The sequence below is a fragment of the Diachasma alloeum genome, unplaced genomic scaffold (genome assembly GCF_001412515.2).
Source record: "Diachasma alloeum isolate Michigan unplaced genomic scaffold, Dall2.0 Dall_scaffold_00308, whole genome shotgun sequence".
Classification (NCBI taxonomy): Eukaryota; Metazoa; Arthropoda; class Insecta; order Hymenoptera; family Braconidae; genus Diachasma; species Diachasma alloeum.
Window position 1 is genome coordinate 236,878 of NW_021680447.1, and position 26,639 is coordinate 263,516.

At 35.7% G+C, this 26,639-nt stretch overlaps 4 protein-coding genes across 7 annotated transcripts in view; 2 read left to right on the top strand and 2 right to left on the bottom strand.

Annotated features, from left to right (window-relative positions):
* Positions 1–2,574: 2,574 nt before the first annotated feature.
* Positions 2,575–3,294, bottom strand: LOC107039817 (transmembrane protein 203). Its single transcript, XM_015259633.2, has one exon. It carries the CDS (start codon positions 3,203–3,205, stop codon positions 2,792–2,794), a length of 414 nt encoding a protein of 137 aa, XP_015115119.1. The 5' UTR covers positions 3,206–3,294; the 3' UTR covers positions 2,575–2,791.
* On the bottom strand, positions 3,214–6,248 carry LOC107039816 (ribonuclease P protein subunit p20). The gene is made up of 3 exons (XM_015259632.2): positions 6,039–6,248; positions 4,564–4,732; positions 3,214–3,422 (listed from the first exon to the last, which is right to left on the bottom strand). Exons 1-3 carry the CDS (start codon positions 6,204–6,206, stop codon positions 3,307–3,309), a joined length of 453 nt encoding a protein of 150 aa, XP_015115118.1. The 5' UTR covers positions 6,207–6,248; the 3' UTR covers positions 3,214–3,306.
* Positions 6,249–6,371: 123 nt separating this feature from the next.
* LOC107039815 (cleavage stimulation factor subunit 1) lies at positions 6,372–12,252 on the top strand. The gene is made up of 4 exons (XM_015259631.2): positions 6,372–6,569; positions 9,267–10,176; positions 11,527–11,620; positions 11,890–12,252. Exons 1-4 carry the CDS (start codon positions 6,478–6,480, stop codon positions 12,132–12,134), a joined length of 1,341 nt encoding a protein of 446 aa, XP_015115117.1. The 5' UTR covers positions 6,372–6,477; the 3' UTR covers positions 12,135–12,252.
* A 1,426-nt stretch (positions 12,253–13,678) lies between these two features.
* LOC107039875 (myb-like protein X) overlaps positions 13,679–26,639 on the top strand; it is a 14,206-nt gene continuing 1,245 nt past the window's right edge. The window contains exons 1-4 of one of the 4 annotated variants that reach the window (XM_015259730.1): positions 13,679–13,846; positions 16,705–16,812; positions 20,817–21,402; positions 23,235–23,674. In XM_015259730.1, coding sequence (XP_015115216.1) covers positions 13,790–13,846; positions 16,705–16,812; positions 20,817–21,362 — 711 coding nt within the window. In that variant the 5' untranslated portion in view covers positions 13,679–13,789 and the 3' untranslated portion in view covers positions 21,363–21,402; positions 23,235–23,674. Of the gene's footprint in view, positions 13,847–16,704; positions 16,813–20,816; positions 21,403–23,234; positions 23,675–26,639 lie in introns of those variants that run through there. The other 3 variants (XM_015259731.1, XM_015259733.1, XM_015259732.2) reach the window with 3 other exon arrangements.

Genomic DNA, 26,639 nt, shown 5'->3' on the forward strand with positions numbered 1-26,639 from the left:
AACAAAAGAACTTGGAAAATTCGAGCCGAGGAAATTTTGTAGAAAATATCTCAATAGATTAGGTTTCATAGAAAAATCGAATTCTTTTGACTTTTTCTACAGAATATTTTCTATGGAACATTTACAATAGAAATTTTTTTTTTCAGTAGAATCGGCCAAAGAATAATAGAAAGTTCAATTCTCTTAAATTTTGTCATCCATGAAACATTGATAAAATTTGAAAAAAAAAATAGAAGCATTGATTTTCTTCCAGGCAGAGTAGCAAAGTACCTATCCTCTACATAATTAACTTAAAAATACATAAAAATATTAACTTCAAAATACTTAAAAATACCCCCACCTCCCCACCCCAACACGCACACACACACAGAAAAAGATGAAAAAAGTTCGGACACGCAACAGGCACGAAAAAATTTAATAGAAAAACCTTGTGAATTCGTTAGGAAATTCTATTGAACTTTCTATTAGTTTTTGGCCGATTTTATTAAAATCTTCAATCGAAAAAATCAATCGAATTCAATTTTTCTGTATAACTTATTGCCTTTAAATATTTTCTGTAGAATTTCCTCGGCTCAAGTTTTTTTCATACTATTTTTCTTGTCTTCTCATCAAGAAAATCAAACAAAAAACTTGGAAAATTCGAGCCGAGTTGTATAGAGAAGTTCTATGGAAAAATCGAATTCTTTTGATTTTTTCAATCGCATATTTTCTATGAAACATTTGAATAGAATCAGCCAAAAAATAATAGAAAGTTCAATAGAAATCCAACAGAATTGTCTAGCGAATTCGCTAGGTTTTTCTACTGAATTTTGAAACATTGATTTTCTTCCGGGCAGAGTAGCAAAGCACCTATCACCAGTATAATTAACTTAAAAATACCTCCCCCATTCTATTGCCGCAAAATTGTCCCTAGAAATTGAATAATTTAAGGATCAAATCTGAAATCAATCATGGCAAGTACATACTTGATTCGTCTAAATATAGAGTGGAGTGTAAAAAAAAGCCCTGTTCAGGTGTACGTCAATAATCGGTCGAAGGGATCATTACTCGAACCCTAACGGTGTGGAAGTTGACCGACTTTTACGTACTATAAAGTGAAATAAAAACGAGAAAGAACGGAGGAAGGAAAAAAAACAAATCTCGTGGTGTAACAATTTGGATAAATCCAGTGATAAATGTCCCATCCAAAGTTTTGAGAAAGGGGGAGGGGATGAAATATCCAGGTGAAGCCAAGTTCAATCGATTTATCTTCACCCCTCAAGTTTGGGATTTTCATCTGGAGTTTGTAAAGCCCAGGGATTTCATTCGGTCTTGAAAACTCCTTGGGCTATTTTCAATATCACACGATGGTGCACTGCAGCTATGAATATGGACGTCGTCTCGGCGGAAGTATTGATAACTGGGTCGAACATTGATTAGTTTACCCCCTCGATTTGGTGATTAATTAATTCAGTGGTTAATTGGGTTTCAATTTTCTTTGGGGGAGAATCTTTTTACGAGATTTTTTGGGGATTTCTGGAAGAGGGGAGGGGGTAGGGAAAAATGTCAAGTTTTTTTGAAGATTAGGAAATTTGCTGCAAGAATTTCTCTTGACGTTTTCTCGTGGGTTTACTCACTGTGAAGATAATTCGGTGATCATTCAGGCGTTTGCGTAGAAAACGTATCCTGCTTGAAACTTGTAAGCTCTTGTGATATCGGGTCCGGGTTGCTAATTGCGAATTAAAAATTCTTTGTATGAATTCTTTTTTTGCTTCCGAAGGGAAGCATTATTTTTTTTGGTCGATTTTTCGATTTTCTAATTTTCATTGCAAATGATCTAGAATGTCATGAAACGTGAAAAAATGATGTTTTTGAGGTTGCGTCTGNCTTGTGCATAAGGTGGAATTTTGCGCACGCGGAGCGAAAAAATTCACTTTATTTGCAGGTGGTGATGCAAGATAGGATTCGATACTCGTGGGAAAAGTGTTCTTTAAGACTTGGGAGAAGACACCTTCCAGGGAACGAAAATAGTATTTTTCACACACCTGCACGAAAAGTTCGTACTTTACTCCCTGATGAGCGGGAGGAAAGTGAGTACTTCCCGCCCTCGGGTGGAAAGTTACTTCCTCGGGCGGAAAGTCAAGACTTCACAACGCTTCACGGACATGAAGCATTGCTTACAGCCGTTATGCATATATCGAACGATATTTTTCATCACAATCTGCGAAACGTGGGATTTTGCGCACGCGGAGCGTGCGTAAAATTTCACTTTACGCACAAGTGATGAAAACTAAATGTACACACGACCAAAGGGCCGAAGACATTCGAGTACTCGAGATTGCTCTGCCCCGATAATTTAATGCAAAGAAAATATTCTACCCCGAATTTTCATAACTTCAATTTTTAATTACATGAAAATTCAGCGTAAATCGATATTACATATTCATATTTCGATTAAAAATTCGAAGGAATTGGGGAATGCTCCTTCTCCCACTGCCCAAAAATTTTGACCTTCATAGAACTCTCATTGAAGTCCGGAATTTCGATTTTTTTTCTAAAGATATTATGTACACGAAATAAACTGTCACACTGTAATCTTCAATAAAGTCACTGTAACCATTTAATAATAAAAAACTTATGCACTACATTCCTTAACTCCTACCCAGTATAAACACAGTTCAATGAACAACTCCCCACAATGACAAAATTACAATGAATCTCATCTGAACTCAGCGGCGAAGTACCCGTTGATTAAATCAGGATTAGCACTGAGCATGCAGACTTGAATATTCGCCTCGACCGGAGGCCTAGGTCAGTGCAGTTGGCAGGCCCTCACAGCGATCAGCTGAAGGAGAATGAACACAGGGCTGAAGACCTCTGAGTACTCCAGACTACTCTGTCCCGATAATTTTTTGCAGAGGAGATACTTAAACACGAAGACGAGGAGCAGAGAGATGAGACTCCAGAGGGCCCTGAGGATCCCCACCTTGATCATCCCCTCCATGTGCATTCTGATGAATATTATGGCGCAGAAGTACGTGTTGAGTCCATCGGCTATGAAGAGGGGTGTGAAGACGATCCACCAGCCAGAGAATCCCAGGAAGTAGTTCTCGTCGAGCTTCAGGGCCAAGAGAACTGTGAATATCGTCAGGGACACGAGGTTCACCCAGATCTCGAAGATGGTCAGACCCAGCCAGTGGACGAGCTCGTTCAAGGAGAAGATCATTATTCTTTCGGTTTTGTGGAGCAAGTGGAACTGGGGATCAGAGGGAAGACATCTTTCGCGGAATTAATGTGGGGAATTTTCCTCAAGAGTTTTGGATTTTTTTAGGCATATTTCAGGGGTCCTATTACGACTGTTCGAAACACTCTGATGTGGATTGCGGAATTGTTGCGGGTGTTCACTTCGCAGTCTAGTTCATCCTTCAGAGGCTCGAGATCATCTGGAAAATTGGAGGGAAGAGGTGAATTGAAGTGGAGAATGTTAAGGTGCAATTTGAAATTGGAGAAAATATCAGAGGGCATTTTGTGCGGGATTTCGTGAGGTATAGAAGAGTTTTTTTATATTCTCTGTGACAATTATTCGTTTTTCTAGATAATCTATTGAGATTGTTTGTTAAATAATTCTTGGGCGCAAATTCCCCTGAGAAAACTTGGAAAATTTATCCCTAAGAATTTCTGCAGAAAAATAAAAATCTATCGTATTTTGTCTATCCAATATTTTTTACATAATCAATTAATTAACGAAAAATATTCTCTGTGAAAGAATTGGTGAGACGTTTTCTGTCACCCACGTATTGAACAACCACCAGCTATTAATAATACATTAAAGTTTTTTATAAACATTACCATCTGTCATTTTATTTTTTTTGTAGGTATATTATTTCAAAAATATATACTGTAATTATATTATGCTATTGAAAAGCGAAAAATATGTGACAAAAAAATTTAAGATAATTTTTTTTTTATGAAACATGAAATATCCTACAGTTTTCCCACAATTATGCAGTACACAAATATTGGAATTGAGCGCATGCTGTTTAAATGTCAAGTCAATTGTTGATTTAGGGAATAATTTATATAATGAGAGGTTTTAAAAGAAAATATCAAGTGACTTTTTAGTTGAAATTTCCCTGGAAGTAAACTGAAATTATCCCCTAAATTCTCTCTTCCACAAAATAATTGCATTATTAAGCAGATGCGGAGATAGGCATAATCATAAATTACAATTGTCATTAATTTCATAAATACTCAATCAAGTAATAGAACTTTACAATTTTCAATTATTAAATTAATCAACAATTAAATATTCAAATTCCGAATTATTTTACCAATCAATAATCGAATTCGGAAGATTGACGATTATTTGATAATCTCTAATATTTTTAGGAAATTTCCAATTATTTACCTAATAGTTATTTGAAAATTTAAATTCTCAATTATTTTATTATTTTATAAATTCCAATGATAAATGAATGAATTCAATTATTTTGAGGAAAAATTCTCTTAATATTTCTGAAATAATGATTGCTGCCGATCACTAAGCAGATGTGATAAATTGACGATATTTATTGCTGAGTTTACCGATGAGATGGACTGTAGAGGTGCGTATATCAATATCCAACGTTCCACTGGAATTTTTCTTGAGCTGAAGGGCTAAATTACAAGCTCGATTAATCGCAGCTCCTAATCCATGGATTATAATCTCTGGCTCCCCTGAATCCAGCAGTTTTTCACAGACACTCAATTGTGCCTGCGAAATGTGACAAAAAACGCATTAATTCCTTCAAAATACTGTAAATCCACAATCTGAACTATTAGATAATTAATTACTAATAATAAAATCACGATGTAGATGACTGTTACTATAAAAAAAATTTTGATACTTCTGAATTTTTTAATCGATGGTTATAAACGTGACTCTAAATAGTAAAGATTGTACTGAAAAAAGAAAAATTGTATAGAAAAAACGAGCACGTTCTCCAAGAAAGCCTACAAAATTTTCATTAGAACTCTATCATAATTGCATGGGAGTTCTGTAACAACTCTATTAGAAAATTCTATTTGTTTTTGCCTCAATTGGATTGAAAATTATGCAACTCTGCCGATTTTTTTGAATACATATTTTTCTGTAGAAAAAGTCTGTTGATGCAGATTTTTCAATATAACGCATTCTGTAGAGATTGTTTGTTAAATAAATCTTGGCCCCAAATTCCCCAAGGTTTTTCATTCTTCGAATTTAATTATGAGAAAGAAATGAAAATACAGCGGAAAATTTTAGAAAATTTGTGCCAAGGAATTTGTACAGAAAAATAAAAATCTATTGCTTCTATCAAATATCTCTTGGCAAAATGTCACGATAAGTTCTTCAATAAAACCTATAAACTCTAGAACAGAATTCACGCAAAAAACAAATATCATTCTTTAATAGAATTCTCATAGAACTCCAATAAAAATTTTATAGAGCAAACTATTAAATTTTAAAAATCCTGAAAAATTATAATAACTACAGTGAATTTTTGTTGGACCTCTACAATTCATTGGAGTCCTAATAAGAACTCTATTCAAGAATTCTATTAAAAATTACGCAAATCTCCTGTGCGTTTCTGAACAGATATTTTTTTGTGGAAAAAATCTGTAGATGTTGATTTTTCAATATAACGCATTCTATTAAGATTGTTTCTCAAATAATTCTTGAAATTTAATTATGAGAAAAAATAAAAAAACAGCGAAAAAAACTTGGAAAATTTATCCTTAAGAATTTCTACAAAAAAATAAAAATCTATTGGATTTCTTCTATCAAATATCTTTTGACAAAAGGTCACAGTAAAGTTCTTCAATAAAATTGACAAACTTTAGAACAGACTCCACGCAAAAAACAAATATAATTCTTCAATAGAATTCCAATAGAATTTTATAGAGTCCCACTCCTCAAAAAAGTGTAATAACTAAAGAAAAAAATTTCAAAACCCTGAGAGATTAAATTTCCACTCCTAAAAGTTAATAAAAAAATAACAGTGAACAGAATCATCGAGGTTAAGTACCCCTGAGTATTTTACCTTGAAAGCAGTTTTATTCGTAGCATAAACGTCCTTGCTCCTCTTGGGGAAGGCATAAGGCGGTCGTTTCCTCAGAATATGTTCAGAATCATCAAAACTCTTTTTAGACGATTTCCCCCCGGCATTTATCAACTCCTCGGATTTATTATCCTCTCGTCCATCAGCCATTCTGTCATAGTTGAACCCACGTGACTCCTCCGCTGCTCCAGAACCTTCGGAGGGCGGCTATTGGCTGTTTCTGCTGGAGTAATTGTCCTCAGCCAATCGGAGTCCGAAATTCTGCGATTGACGTGACGCGATTGAGTGCAATGGCCAGTCAATATTTAACAACAAACGAGTCAAACACGTCTTAACCTCTCACGATTGTCTTGGGAGCATTTTGTTTATTGCAAAACAGTTGTGCAGGGGAAAAGTATATCAAATTATTCCGTCCCAAAGGATGACTGGGCAGGATATCGCCATGAAGGACCCAGAAATTGACCCCAAGAACGTTATTAAAAATAGGGAGACACTCTACCGTTTGATGATCAGGTAATTATTTATTCAGAATTTGATGAGGATTTTTAATCATTTTTTTTAATTCGAAGAAAGCAATTCTTTATTAGGGGAGGTTGGGGTAAAACGGACACTTTTGACTTTTTTTCAAATGTTAATGAGGGGTTGGAATGTTGATGAAATTTAATAATTTTTTTTTTCAATACAAAGAACAATTATTTCCCTTTGTGACGAGCCTAAACTGAGCTCAATTGATAAATTTGTTTCTGAGTTATGAATAATTTTAAAAAAAGTCTAGAGTGTCCATTTTACCCCACTCTCCCCTAATTATAGCGCACTTTTTTCCGAAGATCAACTGCATGTTCAATAAGTCTGGGAAATTTTTTGGAGCGAGGGGATGAAATGGACAATATTTAATCCTTAGTAGGGGAGGTTGGGGTAAAACGGACACTTTTGACTTTTTTTCAAATGTTAATGAGGGGTTGTAATGTTGATGAAATTTAATAATTTTTTTTTAATACAAAGAACAATTATTTCTCTTTGTGACGAGCCTAAACTGAGCTCAATTGATAAATTTGTTTCTGAGTTATGAATAATTTTAAAAACGTCTAAAGTGTCCATTTTACCCTACCCGCATCCTAATTCGAGAAAGGCTGAATGAAATTAGAATATTTCATGAATTCGTGATAGATCAAATAAAATTCAACTATTGTTTCTTGTTATATCAAGGGTATTTTTTCAGACTTCAAAACACGACCTGAGGGGTTTAAATAAAATCATTCCATCAATTCGTGATATGTAGAACGAAATTCAACCATTTTTCCTTGATATTGCAAGAGTATTTTTTTAGGCTTCAAAATAAGACCTGAGTGGTTTAAATAAAATCATTTCATCAAGAGATATTAAATATTCAAGAGAATCCATTTAACCGCAGCTTTTCCTCGAATTCTTTTTGATTCGAATAAAAAACTGGATGAAAATTGGTCAGGATAATTTCTGGTGGTAGTACTTTTCTCGATCAATCGATTCCAATTCTTTTGACAGGACATATGATAAGATGATTGCATTGTCATCGCCTTTGATAATTATTTCAGTAGCGAAGTGGTCAAACGGCTTAAGTCAATTTCGTCTTTAAGCTTTCCAGTTGAGGTTGAGTTGAGGTTGAGTTAGTTGAGGTTTCCAGAAATATTTCCGAATTTAAGAGAGATAGCGAAATTTTTATAATAACCTTTTTTGTAGAGCGAATTGAGTGCTACTAAGAAGGTTATGAGAAAAATTTTGCTATCTCCCTTAGATTTCGAGATATTCATTGAAAACTGGCCAATAGCCAAAACCGATTTAAACCGTTTGACCACTTCACTGCTGATTTTATTGAGGCTTCTTTCGAAAAAGCTAAAACGCACTGTCACATTGTCAGCTTTTTTAACAAGTCATAAAGTTCTCATAATTGTCACAATAAAAACCTAATGAGAATTGCCTGGGAATGGCTCGACTGCAGAAATACGGTATTGAATAAACAAATACTTCTCTCAAGCAAATGGATATTTGGCGAAATTATTTTTTTTTCTCAGTATAATGTCTCTATCTCAGAGATAGGCATAACCATAAATTATTATTACCATTAATTTCATACATACTCAATCAAGTAATAGAACTTAACAATTTTCGATTATTCAATTAATCAACAATTAAATATTTAAATTCCGAAATATTTTACCAATCAATAATCGAATTCGGAAGAATGACGATTATCTGATAATCTTCAATATTTTTTAGGAAATTTCCAATTGTGGTAAATGTACCTATGCCCGTCTTGGTCCCTGCGCTCGTTCAGATCCTGCCAGCTATGACATTTCAATCATTTTGATAGCATCAAGAGTCTATTAAGAGTGAAATACGATTGGAGTTATTATTTTAGTCAATAAGAAAAGTTATAGACAGCAATGCAGCGTGATTTATTGAATAATAAGAGAGAAAAATCACATTCACATCAACTCGTGCTACGACAGAGTTAATTCTTAAGCCACAAGTTAAAAAACTCACAATTTTAAAACGTTGATATCTCCGTTACAATAGTAAAATGGAGTTAAAAATCCCTTGGCTAAGGTATCGAATAGTTAAAAATTTAAAAAAAACGCATAAATTATAGTAATATCCGGATATTTCACTGAAATATTGCCAATTAAAAGAATAGGTACAATAAAAACGGCATTGATCCTACGCTCGTTTTGCATAATTTTGAGCATCGAGTTATTTTTTAATGTTGTTTTATCACAAAATAGGATACTCACGATGTAATTAGTTCGGATACAACCTTTCCATATCACTCAAATCACGAGACGAGGATAGGGACATGTGTCAAACGAGCATGGGGACAGATGAACGAGCGTAGGGACATGGGACTTTTCACATTCATGGACGATTATTTATAAAAAAATAGTAATTATCGTAATAAATATAAATAAATTCCAATTCTGAAGGTTTTACCCTTTGATATGTAATTTAAATAATCGCATCTTCACGCTGTGTTCACCTTAGCTAGACGAGCGTAGGGTCATTTACCTTATAGTTATTTAAAAAATTTAAATTTCCAATTATTTATCATTTTCTGAGTTCCAATGATAAACGAATGAATTCGGTTATTTTGGGGAAAAAATTCTGTTAATATTTCTGGAATAATGATGGATGCTGATGACTGCTCTGTCTATCACTCAATCCTCTTTTCCCTTCCAGTCAACTGTTCTACGACGGTCACCAGACAATAGCAGTCCAGCTCTCGAACCTGATTCAGGCCGAGCCCCCCTGTCCTCCCTCGGACCGTCTCCTGCACCTGATGCTCCTGGGAACAGCTCACGAGCCAGACAGAGCGAAAAAAAACGAAGGATCGAACGCCAACCACACGCCGTCCTTCTCCAGCTTCGACAACACCCTGGGCCCAGGCCTGGACCTGGAGTACGAGACTGAGACCCAGACACAGGCCCCGGAGCCAGCGCAGTACGAGACAGCCTACGTTACATCGCACAAAGGCAACTGCAGGGCTGGAGCCTTCTCAGCTGATGGACAGCTGATCGCCACAGGCTCAGTGGATGCCTCCATCAAGATCCTCGACGTCGACAGGATGCTCGCCAAGTCAGCACCCGATGAAATGACGCCTGGGGACCAGGCTGGTGGCCATCCCGTCATAAGAACGCTCTACGATCATCTGGAGGAGGTGACCTGCCTCGAATTCCACCCTCGAGAGCCCATTCTAGTCTCGGGGAGTCGAGACTTCAGCGTGAAATTGTTTGATTTCAGCAAGGCCAGTGTCAAGAAGGCATTTAGAACCATCACAGATGCTGATCAGATCAGGTGCCTGTCGTTCCATCCCACTGGGGATTTCCTGGTTGTGGGGACCAATCACCCTGTCATCAGGCTTTACGATATCAACACTGCGCAGTGCTTCGTCTGCAGCATTCCCAATCATCAGCACACTGCTGGCATCACCAGTGTCAAGTACTCGCCTGATGCCAAGACGTACGCCTCTGCTGGGAAGGATGGGAGCATCAAGTTGTGGGATGGGGTCTCTAATAGGTGTATCAACACTTTTGTCAAGGCTCATGATTCCTATGAGGTCTGCTCGGTCGCTTTCACACGCAATGGAAAGGTGAGTAGTCGGTTTTTTAGGTGGGTAGGGGTGGGCAGTTTGGAAATATTTTTGTTTTTTCAGGTGTAAGGTACATGATTCCACGCTCGTCTATACATATTTTTCTGGGCAAAAAGTCTGTAGATGTTGATCTTTCAATATAACGCATTCTACTGAGATTATTAAATAATTCTTGGGCGCAAATTCCGCAACGTTTTTCATTCTTCGAATTTAATTATAAGAAAAAAAATGAAAATACACCGGAAAAAGGTGAGTAGTCGTTTTTTTAGGTGGGTGGGGGTGGGCGGTTTGGAAATATTTTTGTTTTTTCAGGTGTAAGGCACATGATTCCACGCTCGTCTAGCTAAGTTGAACACGTCACTAGTCCAATATTTCTAGCGAAATGGGTGTGAAAATTGTACTGAAGGAAGCAACATTGTATAGAAAAAACGAGCACGTTCTACAAGAAAGCCTACTAAATTTTCATTAGAACTCTATCACAATTCTATGGGAGTTCTATAACAACTCTATTAGAAAATTCTATTTGTTTTTGCCTCAATTGGACTGAAAATTATGAAACTTTCCCGATTTGTTTGAATACATATTTTTCTGGGCAAAAAGTCTGTAGATGTTGATGTTTCAATATAACGCATTCTACTGAGATTATTAAATAATTCTTGGACGCAAATTTCCCAAGGTTTTTCATTCTTCGAATTTAATTATAAGAAAAAAAATGAAAATACAGCGTGAGTAGTCGTTTTTTTAGATGAGTGGGGGTGCGGCGGTTTGGAAATATTTGTTTTTTCAGGTGTACGGTACATGATTCCACGCTCGTCTAGCTAAGGTGAACACGTCATTAGTCCAATATTTCTAGGAGCATGAGTGTGAAGATGCTTTAAGTAGATATGGGAAACCTTTAGAATTAGAATTCACTTATATTAATCAGGATAATTACTATTTTTTAATAATTATTCGTCGATAAATGATATTCAGTTCGAAATAATGCAAAATTATCAATTAATAGAGAAATTAAGAGTATATTTACCTGATTCTATCAATTTTTATTGAATTGTTGGAATGAACTATGCATTTTCCATTGATTTTTTTATCAGATTGTGAATCGTCAATGACGAAATCCCTGGAAATTTGAGGGGAATTGTCACTTGACAAAAATTTCCAAAAGTTTATCGGAAATTGAAGCACGAAATTTGTACTACAGTTGTGGGTTATCTCATGAGCTGCAAGAAGCTTTCTTGAAATTTTTCACTCGACCTAGGAAGTTCTGAAATGTTCGCAAATAGTCTATAAGCAATTTTTTTGAATCTGTTTCTACCGGTTTAATTATTCATTTATGTGTGTTCTTTATTTCAGTATTTGCTGTCTTCGGGGAAGGATTCATTGATAAAACTGTGGGAACTATCCACCAGCAGGTGTCTAATTGCCTACACTGGAGCTGGAACAACAGGTAAAAATATTTTCTCTTTTTTCAATAGGTTTTTGTACTTATTTACTGAAAGACCCCATTGAATAGCTCTTCAATGACTTCTATGCTTTAAAAATTGATTAAATCGGCTTTCAAAACTGATCAAATATTTTCTCATCACTCGATTTTTTTCCTGTTTAACTCACTAAATAAAAAAAATAATAAAAAAAAATAATAAAATAATCTGAATTTTTGTCCTTCGACTCGTTTTGTGGCAGAAACTCTCTGAATGTTTATTTCTCCTGTTTTAGGGAAACAAGAGCACAAAGCCCAGGCTATATTCAATCACACAGAGGACTACGTTATGTTCCCTGACGAAGCAACAACGTCACTTTGTGCCTGGAATTCCAGGAATGCGTCGAGAAAACAATTGTTGTCCCTTGGGCACAATGGTCCTGTTCGATTGATCGTTCACTCACCAACAGCACCAGCTTTCCTCACCTGCAGTGACGATTTTCGAGCGAGATTCTGGTACCGAAGAATGCCAACGCATTGAGAATTTTACAGATATCGTGATATTTGCATTTTATAATGAATTTCAACCGAGGGCTTCATTAATTATTGTTTTTTTCGTCTCAAGTTTTTTATGTACGAAATAAAAAATGGCAAACGAATGAATTTGAGTTCACTCGTCCTATCATATTATCATGTTAACACCTGATATTGAGGCCCATAGGTGAATTATTAGTCGGGAGGTGAATCCCAGTTTTAATTCAGTAGCGAAGTGGTAAAACGGTTCAAGTCGACTCATCTCCCAGTTGAGTTTTTGATGAATATTTCCGAATCTAAGACAGATAGCGAAATTTTCGTAATTACATTTGTTGTAGCTCTCAATCGGCTCTACGAAAAAGGTTATGACAAAAATTTAGCTATCTTCCTTAGATTCATTGGAAACTGGCCAATAGTCAAAATTGACTTGTATCGTTTTACCACTTCGCTACTGAATTGAAAGTTTAATAATAATAATTTGAGATGTTTCCTTTATGCATATAATTTGAAATGTTCGTTTTTCCGAAAAATCATTGACTACTCTGGAAAGTTGTTGAACAGTCCAGACTGGTACAGAATCTAATCATTGCAAAGCCAAAAACACGACAAACGACGTTTTGCCCTGACGTTCGGGATAAAACGAGTTGGGTGCGAAATTTTTCTCAGTTTTTTAGGTACCCTATGATCTATCAAAAGTCGTTCGATATTTATTTTCATCACCCGAAGACTTAAATTTCACCTAGATCCCCAATTAATATATGGATCAAATTTTAATTAACGTACATTTGAAAAAAAAAGATTAAATTCGTTCGATTCACTATCATTTTTGGACTTCTAGGAAATTAATGGGTTCATACAACCCAAACAATCCAGAATTTAAATTCATAGGATTACAAAGCTTGCACTGGAAAGCAAGAAGTAGAAAATAAAAATCAAAAAGTAGAAAATAAAAAGCAAAAAATAGAAAATAGAAAACAAAAAATAAAAACTATTTTCACCACGATTTCCAAAACGAGTCGGGTGCTAAATTTTTCTCAGTTTTTTAGGTACCCTATGATCTATCAAAAGTCGTTCGATATTTATTTTCATCACCCGAAGACTTAAATTTCACTTAGATCCCCAATTAATATATGGATAAAATTTTAACTAATGTACATTTGAAAAAAAATGATTAAATTCATTCGATTCAAAAATGATATTTTTGGACTTCTAGGAAATTAATTGGTTCATACAACCCGAACAATCCAGAATTTAAATTCATACGATTACAAAGCTTTCACTGGAAAGCAAAAAGTAGAAAATGAAAAGCAAAAAGTAGAAAATAAAAAGCAGAAAGTAGAAAATAAAAAGCAAAAAATAGAAAATAGAAACCAAAAAATAAAAACTATTTCCACCAAATTCAAAATATCCCACCAACTCCCTCGCGCATGCGGGCACCCACCCCCCCTAGTTCCCCCCTCCCACCGCCAGATGCCACCCTAACTCCCGCTCTCCCTCCGATTATTTGACGATGTGTCACGTGACCCACGCTAACCGCCATCTTTGCTTATTCGTATAAACAGTGGGTGACCGGGTCGGCAGCGCGTAATTCCACTCGTCTCACAATAAATAGAAAAATCTCAATTTCAACGTGTTTATACTCACAATATCGTAATCCATAAAATGTCGGATATCAAGGCTGATAGTAAGAACGACAATAACGTCGATGATATACCCAAGGTGAGTTCAGGAAATGTTAAATGTGAAAAATAATATTTATTAAGTGTATCATTTTGGCCTGCCCCCATCGGGTATCAAGCCGAGTTTACATCGGGGGGGATATCACCGAGGCGGCGCGTGCCGAACGTTTTCACAATTTTTTTTTTCTTCCTCTCTGTGAAATAGAATATGTGCAACTGAAAAGCACTCGTCACTCGGCCTCAACAATGATTAGATTATTGCAACTTTCAGCTTTTCAATCATTAATTTTCGGTGATAATGAGGGGGGTGAGGTGGGGGAGGGAGTAATTTGCAGGCTTATCCCGACGATAAAATGTGCATTTTTTTTCCAATGCCCCGATGGTACGTCCTTCAGTGGCAAAGATGGTGGATGTTTTTTTTTATTCTCCTCGTTTTCTTTACTGTTTGCCTCTCGCGTTCCGGCCGACGGCGTAGGCGGGGGGAGGGGGGAAGAGGTGAGCGAGTCCACGCCGGCGGGATGGCACTCAAAAAGGCGGGAAATCAAGTCCCTACGATATCTCGAGTGATACAATTTTCGCACTCGTTTTTGTTTTGAGGTGATTTTTTAATTGTTTTCGGGGGTGGAGATGGTGGGGTCTTGGAACTGGGGTTTTTTGAGCTCTTGGGGACGAGTTTTGGATTTTCGGCGCGGGGAAAGAGGTGGGGGAACGGGGGTTAATGGTCTTTGGAGGTAGTTCAATGGTCTTTGGTGATAGGAGTTATCGGGAATTATCGGTGTGGGGTTTAGTCTTTATGAGGATTTTTTTGAGGTTTTTTATTTTGTGGTGGTTTGGACCCCTTCGTTGGGTTTTTGGGGGGATAGGGGTGGAGAGGAGACTCGAGATTTTATCTTGATGTTTGATTTTTTTCTGGGAGTTCTCGGGTTCTGCAGGAGATGAAATTCTTTTTGGGAGTCATTTTGAATTATTCATGGGAGACATTCAGTAGCGAAGCGGTAAAACAGTTCAAGTCGACTTTGCCTATTGACCAGTTTTCTATGAAAATCTCGAAATCGAAGGGAGATCGCAAAATTTTTGTCATGACCTTTTTTGTAGCCCTCAATTCGCTCGCCAAAAAGTTCATTATGAAAATTTCATTATCTCCCGTAGATTTATAGATATTCCACGAAAACTCAGCTAAGGCCTAAGTAAAATGCCTCTAACAAAATTTTGATCAATTTTTTGGATTTTGAGATATTTTCGAGGAATTTCAGGTAACATCCACGGTCGAAGGGGGGGGGGATATTTGCGAATCGTACGGAAGTTGTGAAATTTTCATAGTTTTTTTGCCCCAGAAAAATTTTTTGTCGATAGCGAGACAATTTCGAAAAATAATTTCTAGGTGAAATCCACTTATTTCACATTTTTGGAAAATATCTCGGAATAGATGGGAGGTAGTGAAATTTTCATTGAGACCTTTTTTGTAGCTGAGGCGTTCCATGCCACTTCGATCGAATCGGGTGATTTTTTTTTCAAATTTCGAAAAAAATTGAGTATGTTTCCGATTGTTTCCTAGCATGCCTTAGAATATCATTAAAAAAAAATTTGGAAGTTATGCGACATCAAAATTTTCAGGCTGGACCAGGTGAGTATTTAAAAAAATATATATAACTCGATAAATATCAATTTTATCGAATTAGTGAAAGAGAACTTTTTTATTATAAACAAGTGTAAATTTCCGGGGGAAAAAATGGACGCGAAAAAGTTCAATTTGCAATGAATTAATCAATAAACAAATTAAAAACTTAAAAGCAAAGTATGAGGGCATATTGCGAAAATTTCGAGAGAAAAAAATCTTATAGCGTAGGTATCGAAGGATTGTTGGTATAAATGGCATTGACTAATCTTGAATAGCTCCCGAGATATTGAGTTTTTTACGGAGCTCTGCAAGTCGCAGGTCTCCGGATGCATTCCAAGTTGCGGGAACATGCTGAGCGTCTCGCACCCAACAGCGTCTCAGCCTGTAACTTTCTTCGAACGTCAGTTCACAATGGACTTCTGGATATTCCAGAGCCGCTACTTTGGATTTTATATTACTTACTGACAATTAAATGGTTCTGGAAAATGTCAATAGACAATCAACTGGTGCCTAAGGCGGGGCACCTACGGTGCCAACCACCCCACAGGGGGTGTCTCGCTTTATGCACTGTGATCAGGGCAACCAATATTGACCGTGAAATTCAACCTTTTATTACTCATCTACTCGTGCGTCATGAAATTTCGGTTTCAATGACTGCAATGTACGTGAAAAGGGAGCACATGGAATGCCCTCCCGGAGATAGCCGAACGTCCAGCAGGTATCCGAGATATATTGATGATTCAATCACTGATTGGCTGGTTGCGAATCAGCCAATAGAGGACGATCCATTTTCTCCAGAAGTGCATAAATAGAGATTGCTTAAATTTTCGAGTACATTTGTCAACGGATAGTCGTGACAGGTACTCAAATCGAAAAACGCTATATGAACTTTTTGAAATCATGCCTGGCTGTAAGCATTGTTGTAATCCACTCGGGAAGAAAAATCACTCCCGAATCTCCAAGTCAGTGTTTAAAGTTTCTGATGAGTTTCGTGCGTTATTTCCGGAAGAAATCGGTGATGGCAAGTTCATTTGCAGTTCTTGTCACATAGGATTGAAGAAAAGAGCTCTCTCATTTTCCTCAACAAAAAAGGTTCTCACATAGATTTTACTATCTCCCTTCAATCCCGAGATATTGCAAAAAAAACTGATCTCAAAATCCATTTCAATTATGCAAATGAGTTTCCGTATTGTTTGAAGTCCCAAAATCGTCTCATTTCACGTTTTATTTCCTTTGTGTTCGTTGGATATGAATAATTTCACTGATTTTTCGTCTGCAAGGATCAGGCGAAGGAGGAGAAACCAACGCCAGCGAAAAATAAGCGAGGGGGTTCAAAGCGATTGTCAACGTTGGAGAGAACAGCTCAAGAGGGCGAGGCAATTATAAAGGTAAATTAATTCCCTTAAATTATTCAAATCAGCCATGAGACGAGGAAATTCCCAAAAATATGGATAGAAGTAGTTAATCGCTTGGTCAAGGCTGCCCACCCCCACTAGTGGATATCTGTTTTCCCTCCATTTTTGTGGAAGCGTTTGCTTTTAGGAAAGGTTTCGGACGTATTCCCTTTCTCTCAATTGTTGTTGCGTGGCATCAGGGGCGCGAGGGGGAATGCCGGTGCGCAAGTAGGGGTGGGGCGACTGGCTGGAGGGGAGAACGGGGAATTGGCGCCATTTTTGAAGCGCTGGAGGTGAACATATGGCGGGTGTTTACGGCTTGGTGGGCGAACTCAAACTTCATTTGGGGAAATGAGTCGTTGAGGTTTATGGATATTTTTTCAGGGGTCACTTTCACTGGGTGGGGGGAGGGGTCGCGAAATTATATGGGCCTCGTTTGTTCGTTAAACTCTCGAATTTAGGGAGAGGGTAATTAATCAGGAGGGAGTGGCGAAAAGAGAAATTCAGGGGGGAGTTTGTTCTGGGGGGTATTTTAGGAGCTCTGGGGAATTGGGGGAATAATTTTTTGGAGTGTGGAATTGAGTACTTGAATTTTGCTTGATGACATAATTTGGGGAGATCTAGTGCTAGTTTGGGGGACTAGTGTGTTTGGTGTATTTTTTTTCATGTTGAAATCGACATTTAGGGGATAAATGAAAATGAAAATGAAAATTTTAGAACAGGGGAATATTCTAAAATATTGTCGGAGACCCTGGAGAGATGATGAAAGAGTCTCGTAGATAAAATCTCAAATTAATCGAGAAGTTTTTACAAATTTTTACGGTAATTTTACGCTAAAATCACGCAAAATTGATGTACAAAATTTTTCGAAACGTTAGCTTCTGAATTCATCAGGAAATTCCTAGAGATTTATAGAACATTCCAGAGTTTTTTTTGGAAGATTCTACATCTAACACGAGTTTTCCAGACGATTTGCGAACTTTCCAGAGGATTCTGTACCGTTCTAGATGTCTCTTGAACGTTCTAGAACCTTCTATGAATTTCCGCAGAAACGGACATCTCAAATAATATACTAGAGTAAAATGATTATTAGAAAAATTAAACGATGAATAATTTTGCAAGAGAGGCACATGACCACAAATCGTGAACATCTTGGGGAGTATTAAGTTTAGGGAGAAATATCAACAGACTTCTTTGATAGATTGGGAAAATTGCTATTACTTCCTGAATCCACGCGTATCCAAAATATTCTCAAAACTTCTCTTGACTTCTTGTTTTACAAATATCTCCGAAAATATTAGCTCTATCGAAAAATTTCAGAAGACTTCCTTTGTAATTTATGAAATTTATGACATATCTCTATGCTCCTTAAAAATCAAAGAACGATTCAAAATATTTGAACATAAACCCAACAATTTCGCGAATATTTACGAAATTACAAGCTCTAACAAATAACATCAGGAGCCTTTCTTTGTCTTCCACAAAATTCCCCTTCGAAATTAATCCACCGCTCGTTTTTCTAAAGCTACCCCCACATTTTTATTATAGAAATCTAAGCGAAATACATATTTCCTCCTTGAAAACTGAAAACATAATGAAAAATGCTAACTCTAATTAATGGTTTACAGTTGAGCTCTCGAAAAGGATGAACAATCCATGAATTTGCTACAAAAAATTATTTCGATATATTTATGGATTCTCTATTCGTCTAAAAAACGATTCACTGCCAGGAGAAAACGCCATTAAACCTTTTTTGTATCTTTACAAATCTAAAAAAAATGTGCTGGCATTTGCCCTAGAATCCCCATGGATTGATGTTTATCTGGGAATAGAACATTTTCAAACATGAATAATGACATAACCCAATGAATTATAAATTTCATTGCTTTGAAAATTTACATGCGCTGGATAATTCCTCGTCCACTGGCTGCGGTAGACTATCTGATCAACAATCTGATCTGATGCTGGGAGAGTTCAATTTAAAGTTCAAAAAGTTCTATAATTATTCAATTTCCATTCTCAATTCCTTTGTTGAGGTAAACTTTTAAATAAAGTCTGACATCAATACCTACTCCATAAATTTCAGAAACCACACTTTATATTTCTGTCAAGTTCTGCATGAAGCTACACGTGTGTAAAAAAATGTACTGGCATTTGCCCTAGAATCTCACACCCCCAAATAACTAACCATTCAAGAGTATGTCAAAATTGACTTGTCACGTTTTAATTCTCCACATCGAAATCCCCTTCTAACAAAATTTGTCCTGTAATTATTCATTTATTTATTCGAGATATATACCCTCCGGGATTTTGAAATTTTGTAAAATATGTAGTATGTAAAATAAATACGTAATATTTTATAAAATATAGTTATAAATACAATCATGTTACATATTCGAAAGAATGCATGCACATTTTTAAATTTTTTACATTCTCATATATCTCAATAGAGCTGCGGGACACCCTCGATTTTCAGACATGTACTGACCTCTCGCGTTTTAATGCGTAATTCGTATTTTAACCAATAAAACATTATCACTAAACGTCAAGTAAACAATTTTCAATTAATGTTAGGCATTGGAATGATTTATTATTAACAATTAAATTGTTCAAATCGCCCTAGCACCCAAACTATGAAGTATAGACGAAAATTTTCAAATCATGAATCATCTAGAATTTAATAAGGAATCATTTTTGTTAATTATCAATTTTACCTATCTCTCGTAGATTCTGAGATATGAGCAATAAACTAGTTACGCAACCCGACACAGCGCTCTGTACTTGCTGTGCGCGGTGGGCTTGAGAGCGCTGTGTTGGGTCACGCAACTCTTTTCTTGTTCATATTTCGAAATCTAAAGGAGATATGTGAAATTGACAAAAAACAAACATTATTCCTTATCAAATTCTAAATGATTCGTGATTCGAAAATTTTCGTATATCTTTCATAGTTTGGGCGCTAGGGTGATTTGAAACATTAAATTGTTGATAATAAATAGTTGCAATGCCTAAAACTGATTGGAAATTATTTACTTGACGTTCTGTGATCATAGTTCATTGTTCAAAAAAAGAATTACGCATTAGAACGCGAGTGGTCAGTCGGTCAATTTAGAAGCGCTTTTTTGGGGGTGTCCCGCAGCTCTACAATATCCATATAGAAAAGCAGTTGAAGAGATTAACCAATATTAACATTCAACTTTTACTTTAACCCCTCACGTACGGGGTCCCTAGAACGCGTCTTGTCCCAACGGCCGGGAGGCTTACGACGACGCGCCAATTCCATTGTTTAATCAGCAATAACTCGAAAACAGGTGATCGAGAAAACTTGAAATAAAATGCATTGGATGAATTGAAATTTGAAATAAACGCCCTGAGAATTCTGTTTTTTCCGCATTCAAGTCACCGATTTATCCTCCAGGACAATTTTTCGCCGAGATCTCCAAATTCGGTGAACTTATTTATAACAAATACATTATTCAATGAATTGAAATTTAACTTGTGCCANAAAATACATTATTCAATGAATTGAATTTAACTTGTGCCATTCGATAGGAAGGTCATCAAAGTATTTTCAGAAAAAATTCCAAAAATTTTCTGTAAAATTTTCTCGACAAACGAGATGATTGAATATGATTAAATCGGAGCAAAATAGTATTTTCATCCACGACTTTTGTTGATATAAAAAAAAATTTTAAAAATGCATTGAGAAAAAAAAATCAATGAACTCACTTCACAAACAATTTTATTGACTTTCCAAATTTTTTTTCCAAATGTCAATATGTGTCTTAGAATTCGAGAAAATAATTTTTTACTGTTGACGGAAAGGGTCCATACGATGTATGGACCCCGGCCGATAGGACAAGTTCGTGCCTCCATACATCGTATGGAGCCCGTACGTGAGGGGTTAAAAAAAACTGCGTTCAGTCTACCATTCTCAACTATTTACATCGAGATCTTTGAACAATCCACTTCTAACGGTGCAATTTCTCTCTCAATTGAAGGGTATGGACAAATCTGTCGTTGAAGTTGAGGGAAGAAGGCGTACCCGCAGTTCAGCGCGTGGTTTGACCTCGACGACCCCGGCTCCTTCGCCCCCGAAGAAGGAGAAACGCGAGACAGTATCGAAACCAACAACTGGTACTGGTCGTGGTCGTGGACGTCCCAAGCGACAAGACAAGAACAACGACAACAACACAGATGAGGAAGCAGCGAACAACAAAAACGAGAAGCACGACGATGAGTCGCCGAAGATGGAGGTTGACGATGTGAAGGACGACAAGGACAAGGACGATGAGAAGAATAACGAGGCTGACAAGGATCAGGCAGACTCTAAGACGCTTGAGACAAATTCCAAGAATGAAAAGTCAACGGAAGAATCGGAAAATTCAGCGGAAGAATCAAAAAGCGGGGTGGATGACAAGAAAAAAGAGGAGGTCAAGGACAGCTCCGACTCGAGTCAAGACGCTACTGATGCCACTGGTAAAACCGAGACTGCAACGGAGTCACAAAATCCCTCCAATCCAATTACTGATGAGAAAAAGGAATAACCTTCCTCGCGTTAATTATTTCTACCAATAATCTAACCGTGTAAGTTTATTTTTTCCATTTTGAGATGAATTACTTTCATTTTTTGGGACTCGTCGAGACTCATCAATTCATTCTGGAGGAATTTGAGACTATTTTGTTGATTGGGTCGAGAATATTATGTGAATTGCTTAATTCGGTAACAGTTTAGGTTTCAGTAAAAATGAAATGATTTCTTTTATTGAGACTTTTGTGGGGATCAGAAAGTTCTCCGTGAAAAATGTCTCTTTAGGTTTTGGTCTGCAGAAATAAGAATTTTCCTCATAAAATAAATTTTATGAAGATAATTCTTGAGATAAAGAAAAGTTAATTAAAGAAGAATTAATCTTCCTCGCGTTGATTACTTCTACCAATAATCGAACCGTGTAAGTTTATTTTTTCCATTTTGAGATGAATTATTTTTATTTTTTGGAAATTGTCGAGACTCATCAATTCATTCTGGAGGAATTTGAGACTATTTTGTTCATTGGGTCGAGAAAACTATGTGAATTGTTTAATTCAGTAACGGTTTAGGTTTCAGTAGAAATGAAATGATTTCTTTTATTGAGACTTTTGTGGGGATCAGAAAGTTCTCCGTGAAAAATGTCTCTTGATGTTTTGGTCTGCAGAAATAAGAATTTTCCTCATAAAATAAATTTTATAAAGATAATTCAGTAGCGAAGCGGTAAACCGGGTTAAGTCGATTTTTACTATTGGCTAGTTTTTGACGAATATCTCGGAATCTAAGAGAGATAGAAAGATTTTTGTCATGACCTTTTTTGTAGAGCCAATAGAGCGTTATAAAAAAAGTTATGAGAAAAATTTTGCTATCTCTCTTAGATTCCGAGATATTCAGCAAAAACGTGCTAATAGTCAAAATCGACTTAACTCGGTTTACCGCTTCACTACTGAATTCTTGAGATAAAGAACAGTTAATTAAAGAAAAATTAATCTTTCCCGGGTTAATTATTTCTACCAATAATTTAACCGTGAAAGCTAATTTTTTCCATTTTGAGATGAATTACTTTGATATTTTGGAACTTGTCGAGTCTCATCAATTCTTTCTGAAGTAATTAGAGACAATTTTGTTGATTTCATTGAGAACAGGATGGTAATTGCATAATTCGGTAACGGTGTAAGTTTTAGTAGAAATGAAATTATTCCTTTTATTGAAACGATTATCTCGACAAACGTCAAGAGACTTTTGTGGGGATAAGAAAGTTCGGCGTGAGAAACGTCTCTTGATGTTTTTGTCTGCATCACTCGAGATAATTGCTGAACACACAAAACATTTTTGAATTAACTTGAAATATTTCTCATGCTTAATTCACGAATCATCTCAGAAATGAACAATTTTATGAAGCAATTTCTTGAGGCGAAGAAAAGTTCATCAAAGATAAATGAATTTTCCTCATCTTAATTATTCCCACGAATAATCTGTTTGAGTTTATTTTCTTCATTTTGAGATGAATTCTTTTGTTTTTTTGGAACTTGTCGAGACTCATCAATTCTTTCTGGAATAATTAGAGACTTTTGTTGATTTCATTGAGAACAGGATGATAATTCCATAATTCGGTAACGGTTTAGGTTTTAGTAGAAATGAGCGATTTTACGAATAAAAGTCTTCAGATCTCTTGTATATCAGACAATTCCCCACAAAAAAGTCTGATTTCTCATAAAATCACTCATAATCGAGATGTTAACAATTGATAATCAAAGGGAGTTAAATCGCCCTCTTTTTCAAGAAACAAAACTTATCAAAAATAAATCAATTAATGATAAGTGCTGTTAATCTGAGTGAATCTACTTGTTTCCCATATTCTCCAACCGTGAAATATATTAAATTTAATTATCAGCAGGTACCAGGGCGGCGCACACATCGGGACACTAAAATTCACGTCCTAACGTCATTTTAATTTTTAACAAGAAAATAAAAATTGAAAACACTTGACTCATTTGCTGATTACCTCCATCATCGAGCAATCAGTGCACCTGAGGGTTCTCCATTATCACAATATATTTATCACAATTGAACTCAAATCAAATTCAGTGAAATTTATCATTCTGAAATGACACTAGTAGAGCAACATATAAATTGTTTCAATTGGTAGAAAAGTTTTATTTTCAATCTTTGTTACTTTTTTTTTCTCGTGAACAAATGATTCCATCAGTAAAAATAAATACTATTGTGCTGCGCTGATTGTTACGACAGCAAAGTGAGCACTGAGGTGTTGAGCATACGTTGTTCATGTACAATGATAATATTCTTGTAAAATATATTTAATATGGACTCGTAGATGAATTGTCACAAAATTATTAAAAAATTCAATGACAGCGCGTGTGAAAAAATTTGATAGGAAAATCTAGCGAATTATCTAGAAAATTCTATGGGATTTCTGCTGAACTTTCTGTTAGTTTTTGGCTGATTATGTTGAAAAATTTTGTAGCTTATGCATTTTTTCAATAGAAATGTTAAATGGCAAATATTTTCAAAAATTGATTTTTTTAATCAAAAAATTTATGTCAAGGAATTTTTATAGAAAAAGTTATATAAGAGATGAAATTCTACTGAATTTATCTGTAAAATAATTTTTATTGGACAAAAGAATCTGCCAAGAACTAATATAATGTTCTGTCCAATTTGCTGAATTTTTCAATGAAATTCTTTCATGCGTGAACATATTTATGAAGAAAATTTACCCATTAAATTCACTCTATCAGCACATTTTATAGTACTAGCTACACGTAGCCAAATTCAAATAACGAAACTAGAGCAGCAATAGGAAAAATTGGGGGGCCTGAATTTTATTTTATATTTTTAGTGGTACCATATTAAATATGTTAATATTATTGTGTATCTGGACGGTTGTGAGTGTACAGATAGATTATATCGATGGATTATTTCGTAGTATCCACACTTGATGAGACACCGACCGTGGGATTCATTAAATTTAACCGTTAAATGTAATATTGGAAAACATGAATGTAGCAAAGTGGTGGAAGGAGGTGAATTCCAAATGAATTGGCGAACGTTTTGAGAAATATCTTTCAAACTAGGGGATTTAGGAGGAAATGTTGAAACTTTTTTGTTTTTTCGTGAGGGATTTCATGGTTTGCAAAAAATGTCCTTTGACATTTTCATCTAAATCTAGTAGTTCTAGAGATATTGATTTTATACAGCATAAATCCCTTTGAAAATTTGATTTTTTGTGAAAGTACCTGTGATTCTAGATTGAAATCAATGGCCACAATCGATTTTTGGGGGAAAATCTTGTCAATCAAGGGCTTTTAAAGCTGTTGCAGATATTTCTGTAAAAAATTTCACAATATGCAGAAAAAATCTGTTGAAATGTTTCCCTAAACCAATTAGTTGAGAAGATATTTATGAAATTAATTTGTAAAAACCATGAAAATTATTTTTACATTTACATTCATTTTTCTTCACTACACTCAATACTCCCCAACTGATTCTGCCATTAGATGAGAAATTGATGGGGAAAATCTCGAATAATCGACTAATAACCTCTTAACTGCCGTCTCAATTAACGTCATAGAGCACTTTGGGGGTTAACATATTCATTTGTCTTCATTGTTTTTAGCATATTAACAATCTCCTGTCGGCTCCGCATGCTCTCCATCAATAGAGTCGAATCGAGTATTCAAAATGGCAGTATCGACCATGAAAAATCCTATCGACAATTTTTTCTGAATTCCCTGTAGGGTAAACTGCCCAGTAGATGGACGTTTGTTTTTTTAGTAATTGAAAAAACAATTGATCGAAGAAAAAATCGTCATTCAGGGGTTAAGAATCACAACAGTTAGTGAAAATTCAAAGCAACAATTCGCAGTTCAACATTTTTTTGCGTTATTTCCTATCCAAAAGTAGCTCGTTCATCTATAGGGCAGTGTCCGTCTACTCGGTGGCTTACCCTACCAAGATATTTGCAAATCCCGAAGAAATGAAAAATTCTGGGAAAAATGTCGAAAATGAAGACGACAATTAAATTTTTGGAATCACCTCCATCCACCGTTTTTCCACCCAAGCAATTTGTAACTCTTATATCAATTCCTCGAGATCAGCATCACGAAAAATGAAAACTTGCATTTCCTTATTTTCCTAAAGGCCTCGAGGTTCCAACAGACTGTTGCTACCTCAGTAATTAACTCGAGCATAAAATTGATCTCTCCATTCATGACTGTACGAGGGGTGCAATAAAATGGGATCTCGTACACCAACTGCTGTCCTTTCTTTCACAATTCTGAATAATCCAATCGCAAATGAAAGACCATTATTTTGTATTCGCATAATTGAAACTTAAAACAAATCGAGAGAGCGAAAAATGCCAAAAGAGAGACGATTTTCTGTCTAGTAATTAAAAGTTAACCGAGAACTTATGACGAAAGACGTGTGAGTGATGTCGGCGAGATTTGAGTGTTTTAATTAAACATCACAATCTAACGGTGTTGAGAAAGCAGTGGTAAGTCATCAGTGTGTCTCGTTCGGTGCGGCTTAGAATCTAAAGAAAAAGAGTAAAAAAAAGGGAAAAAACATTGAAAAAAAAATTAAAAATCCTAGTGTTACACATTAGATAAATAATGATATGAACATTATTAAATATATGATGTTTTTCCCGCAGTGTTCAGTCACTGCGGGTGGAACGATATGTGTAATAAAAAAAATATATATTAGCATTTTATCATAAATATTACAATTAATGAAAAAATGAAGGGGAAAATAATTGGAAATTGATTGAATTGAAAATTATACGAAAGCGAAATATGAGTGATTCGTGAATGTAAGGACATGTAGTTTTTATACAGCTCTGTAAACTCTTTGGTTTTGATTTAAATTTTTGTCATTTCTCTATCTCTCGTTTAATCATTTTAAAATGAAAAAGTAATTGAGGGTAAAGTTAAGAAATTGGAGAAAAAAATATCTACGTAGAGGAAAAATGAAGTAATGAATTTTGCAATCGCTCGTTGTAATATTTGTATAGAGGTATATAGGGTGAAAGAATACAATGTACCTAGGGGAGAGTACTCTGTTCTGTTCCTAGTGTTTCTTTTATCGCTCATTCGGCTTTGGTGTTGTAGAGGAATGATGGACTTTTTTTATTTTTAAAATGAGAAAGACGACGATTGTGGGAGAGCATCCTGTTTGATTGACTTTTGTAACGAAATTGCTTCAATCAGTAATAAATAAAGTAAAATTTAATTATAGATTGAGTGATGTTTATTTGGGGATTTTGGGGGGGGGGGGG

Excerpts from the sequence above, each read along its gene's own strand:
- LOC107039817 (XM_015259633.2), bottom strand. The coding sequence starts at position 3,205 with ATGATCTTCTCCTTGAACGAGCTCGTCCACTGGCTGGGTCTGACCATC.
- LOC107039816 (XM_015259632.2), bottom strand. The coding sequence starts at position 6,206 with ATGGCTGATGGACGAGAGGATAATAAATCCGAGGAGTTGATAAATGCC. Across the intron at positions 4,733-6,038 it reads CGAATAAAACTGCTTTCAAG|GCACAATTGAGTGTCTGTGA; the intron begins GTAAAATACTCA and ends CACATTTCGCAG. Across the intron at positions 3,423-4,563 it reads CTCTACAGTCCATCTCATCG|ATGATCTCGAGCCTCTGAAG; the intron begins GTAAACTCAGCA and ends CCAATTTTCCAG.
- LOC107039815 (XM_015259631.2), top strand. The coding sequence starts at position 6,478 with ATGACTGGGCAGGATATCGCCATGAAGGACCCAGAAATTGACCCCAAG. Across the intron at positions 6,570-9,266 it reads CTCTACCGTTTGATGATCAG|TCAACTGTTCTACGACGGTC; the intron begins GTAATTATTTAT and ends TTTCCCTTCCAG. Across the intron at positions 11,621-11,889 it reads CACTGGAGCTGGAACAACAG|GGAAACAAGAGCACAAAGCC; the intron begins GTAAAAATATTT and ends CTCCTGTTTTAG.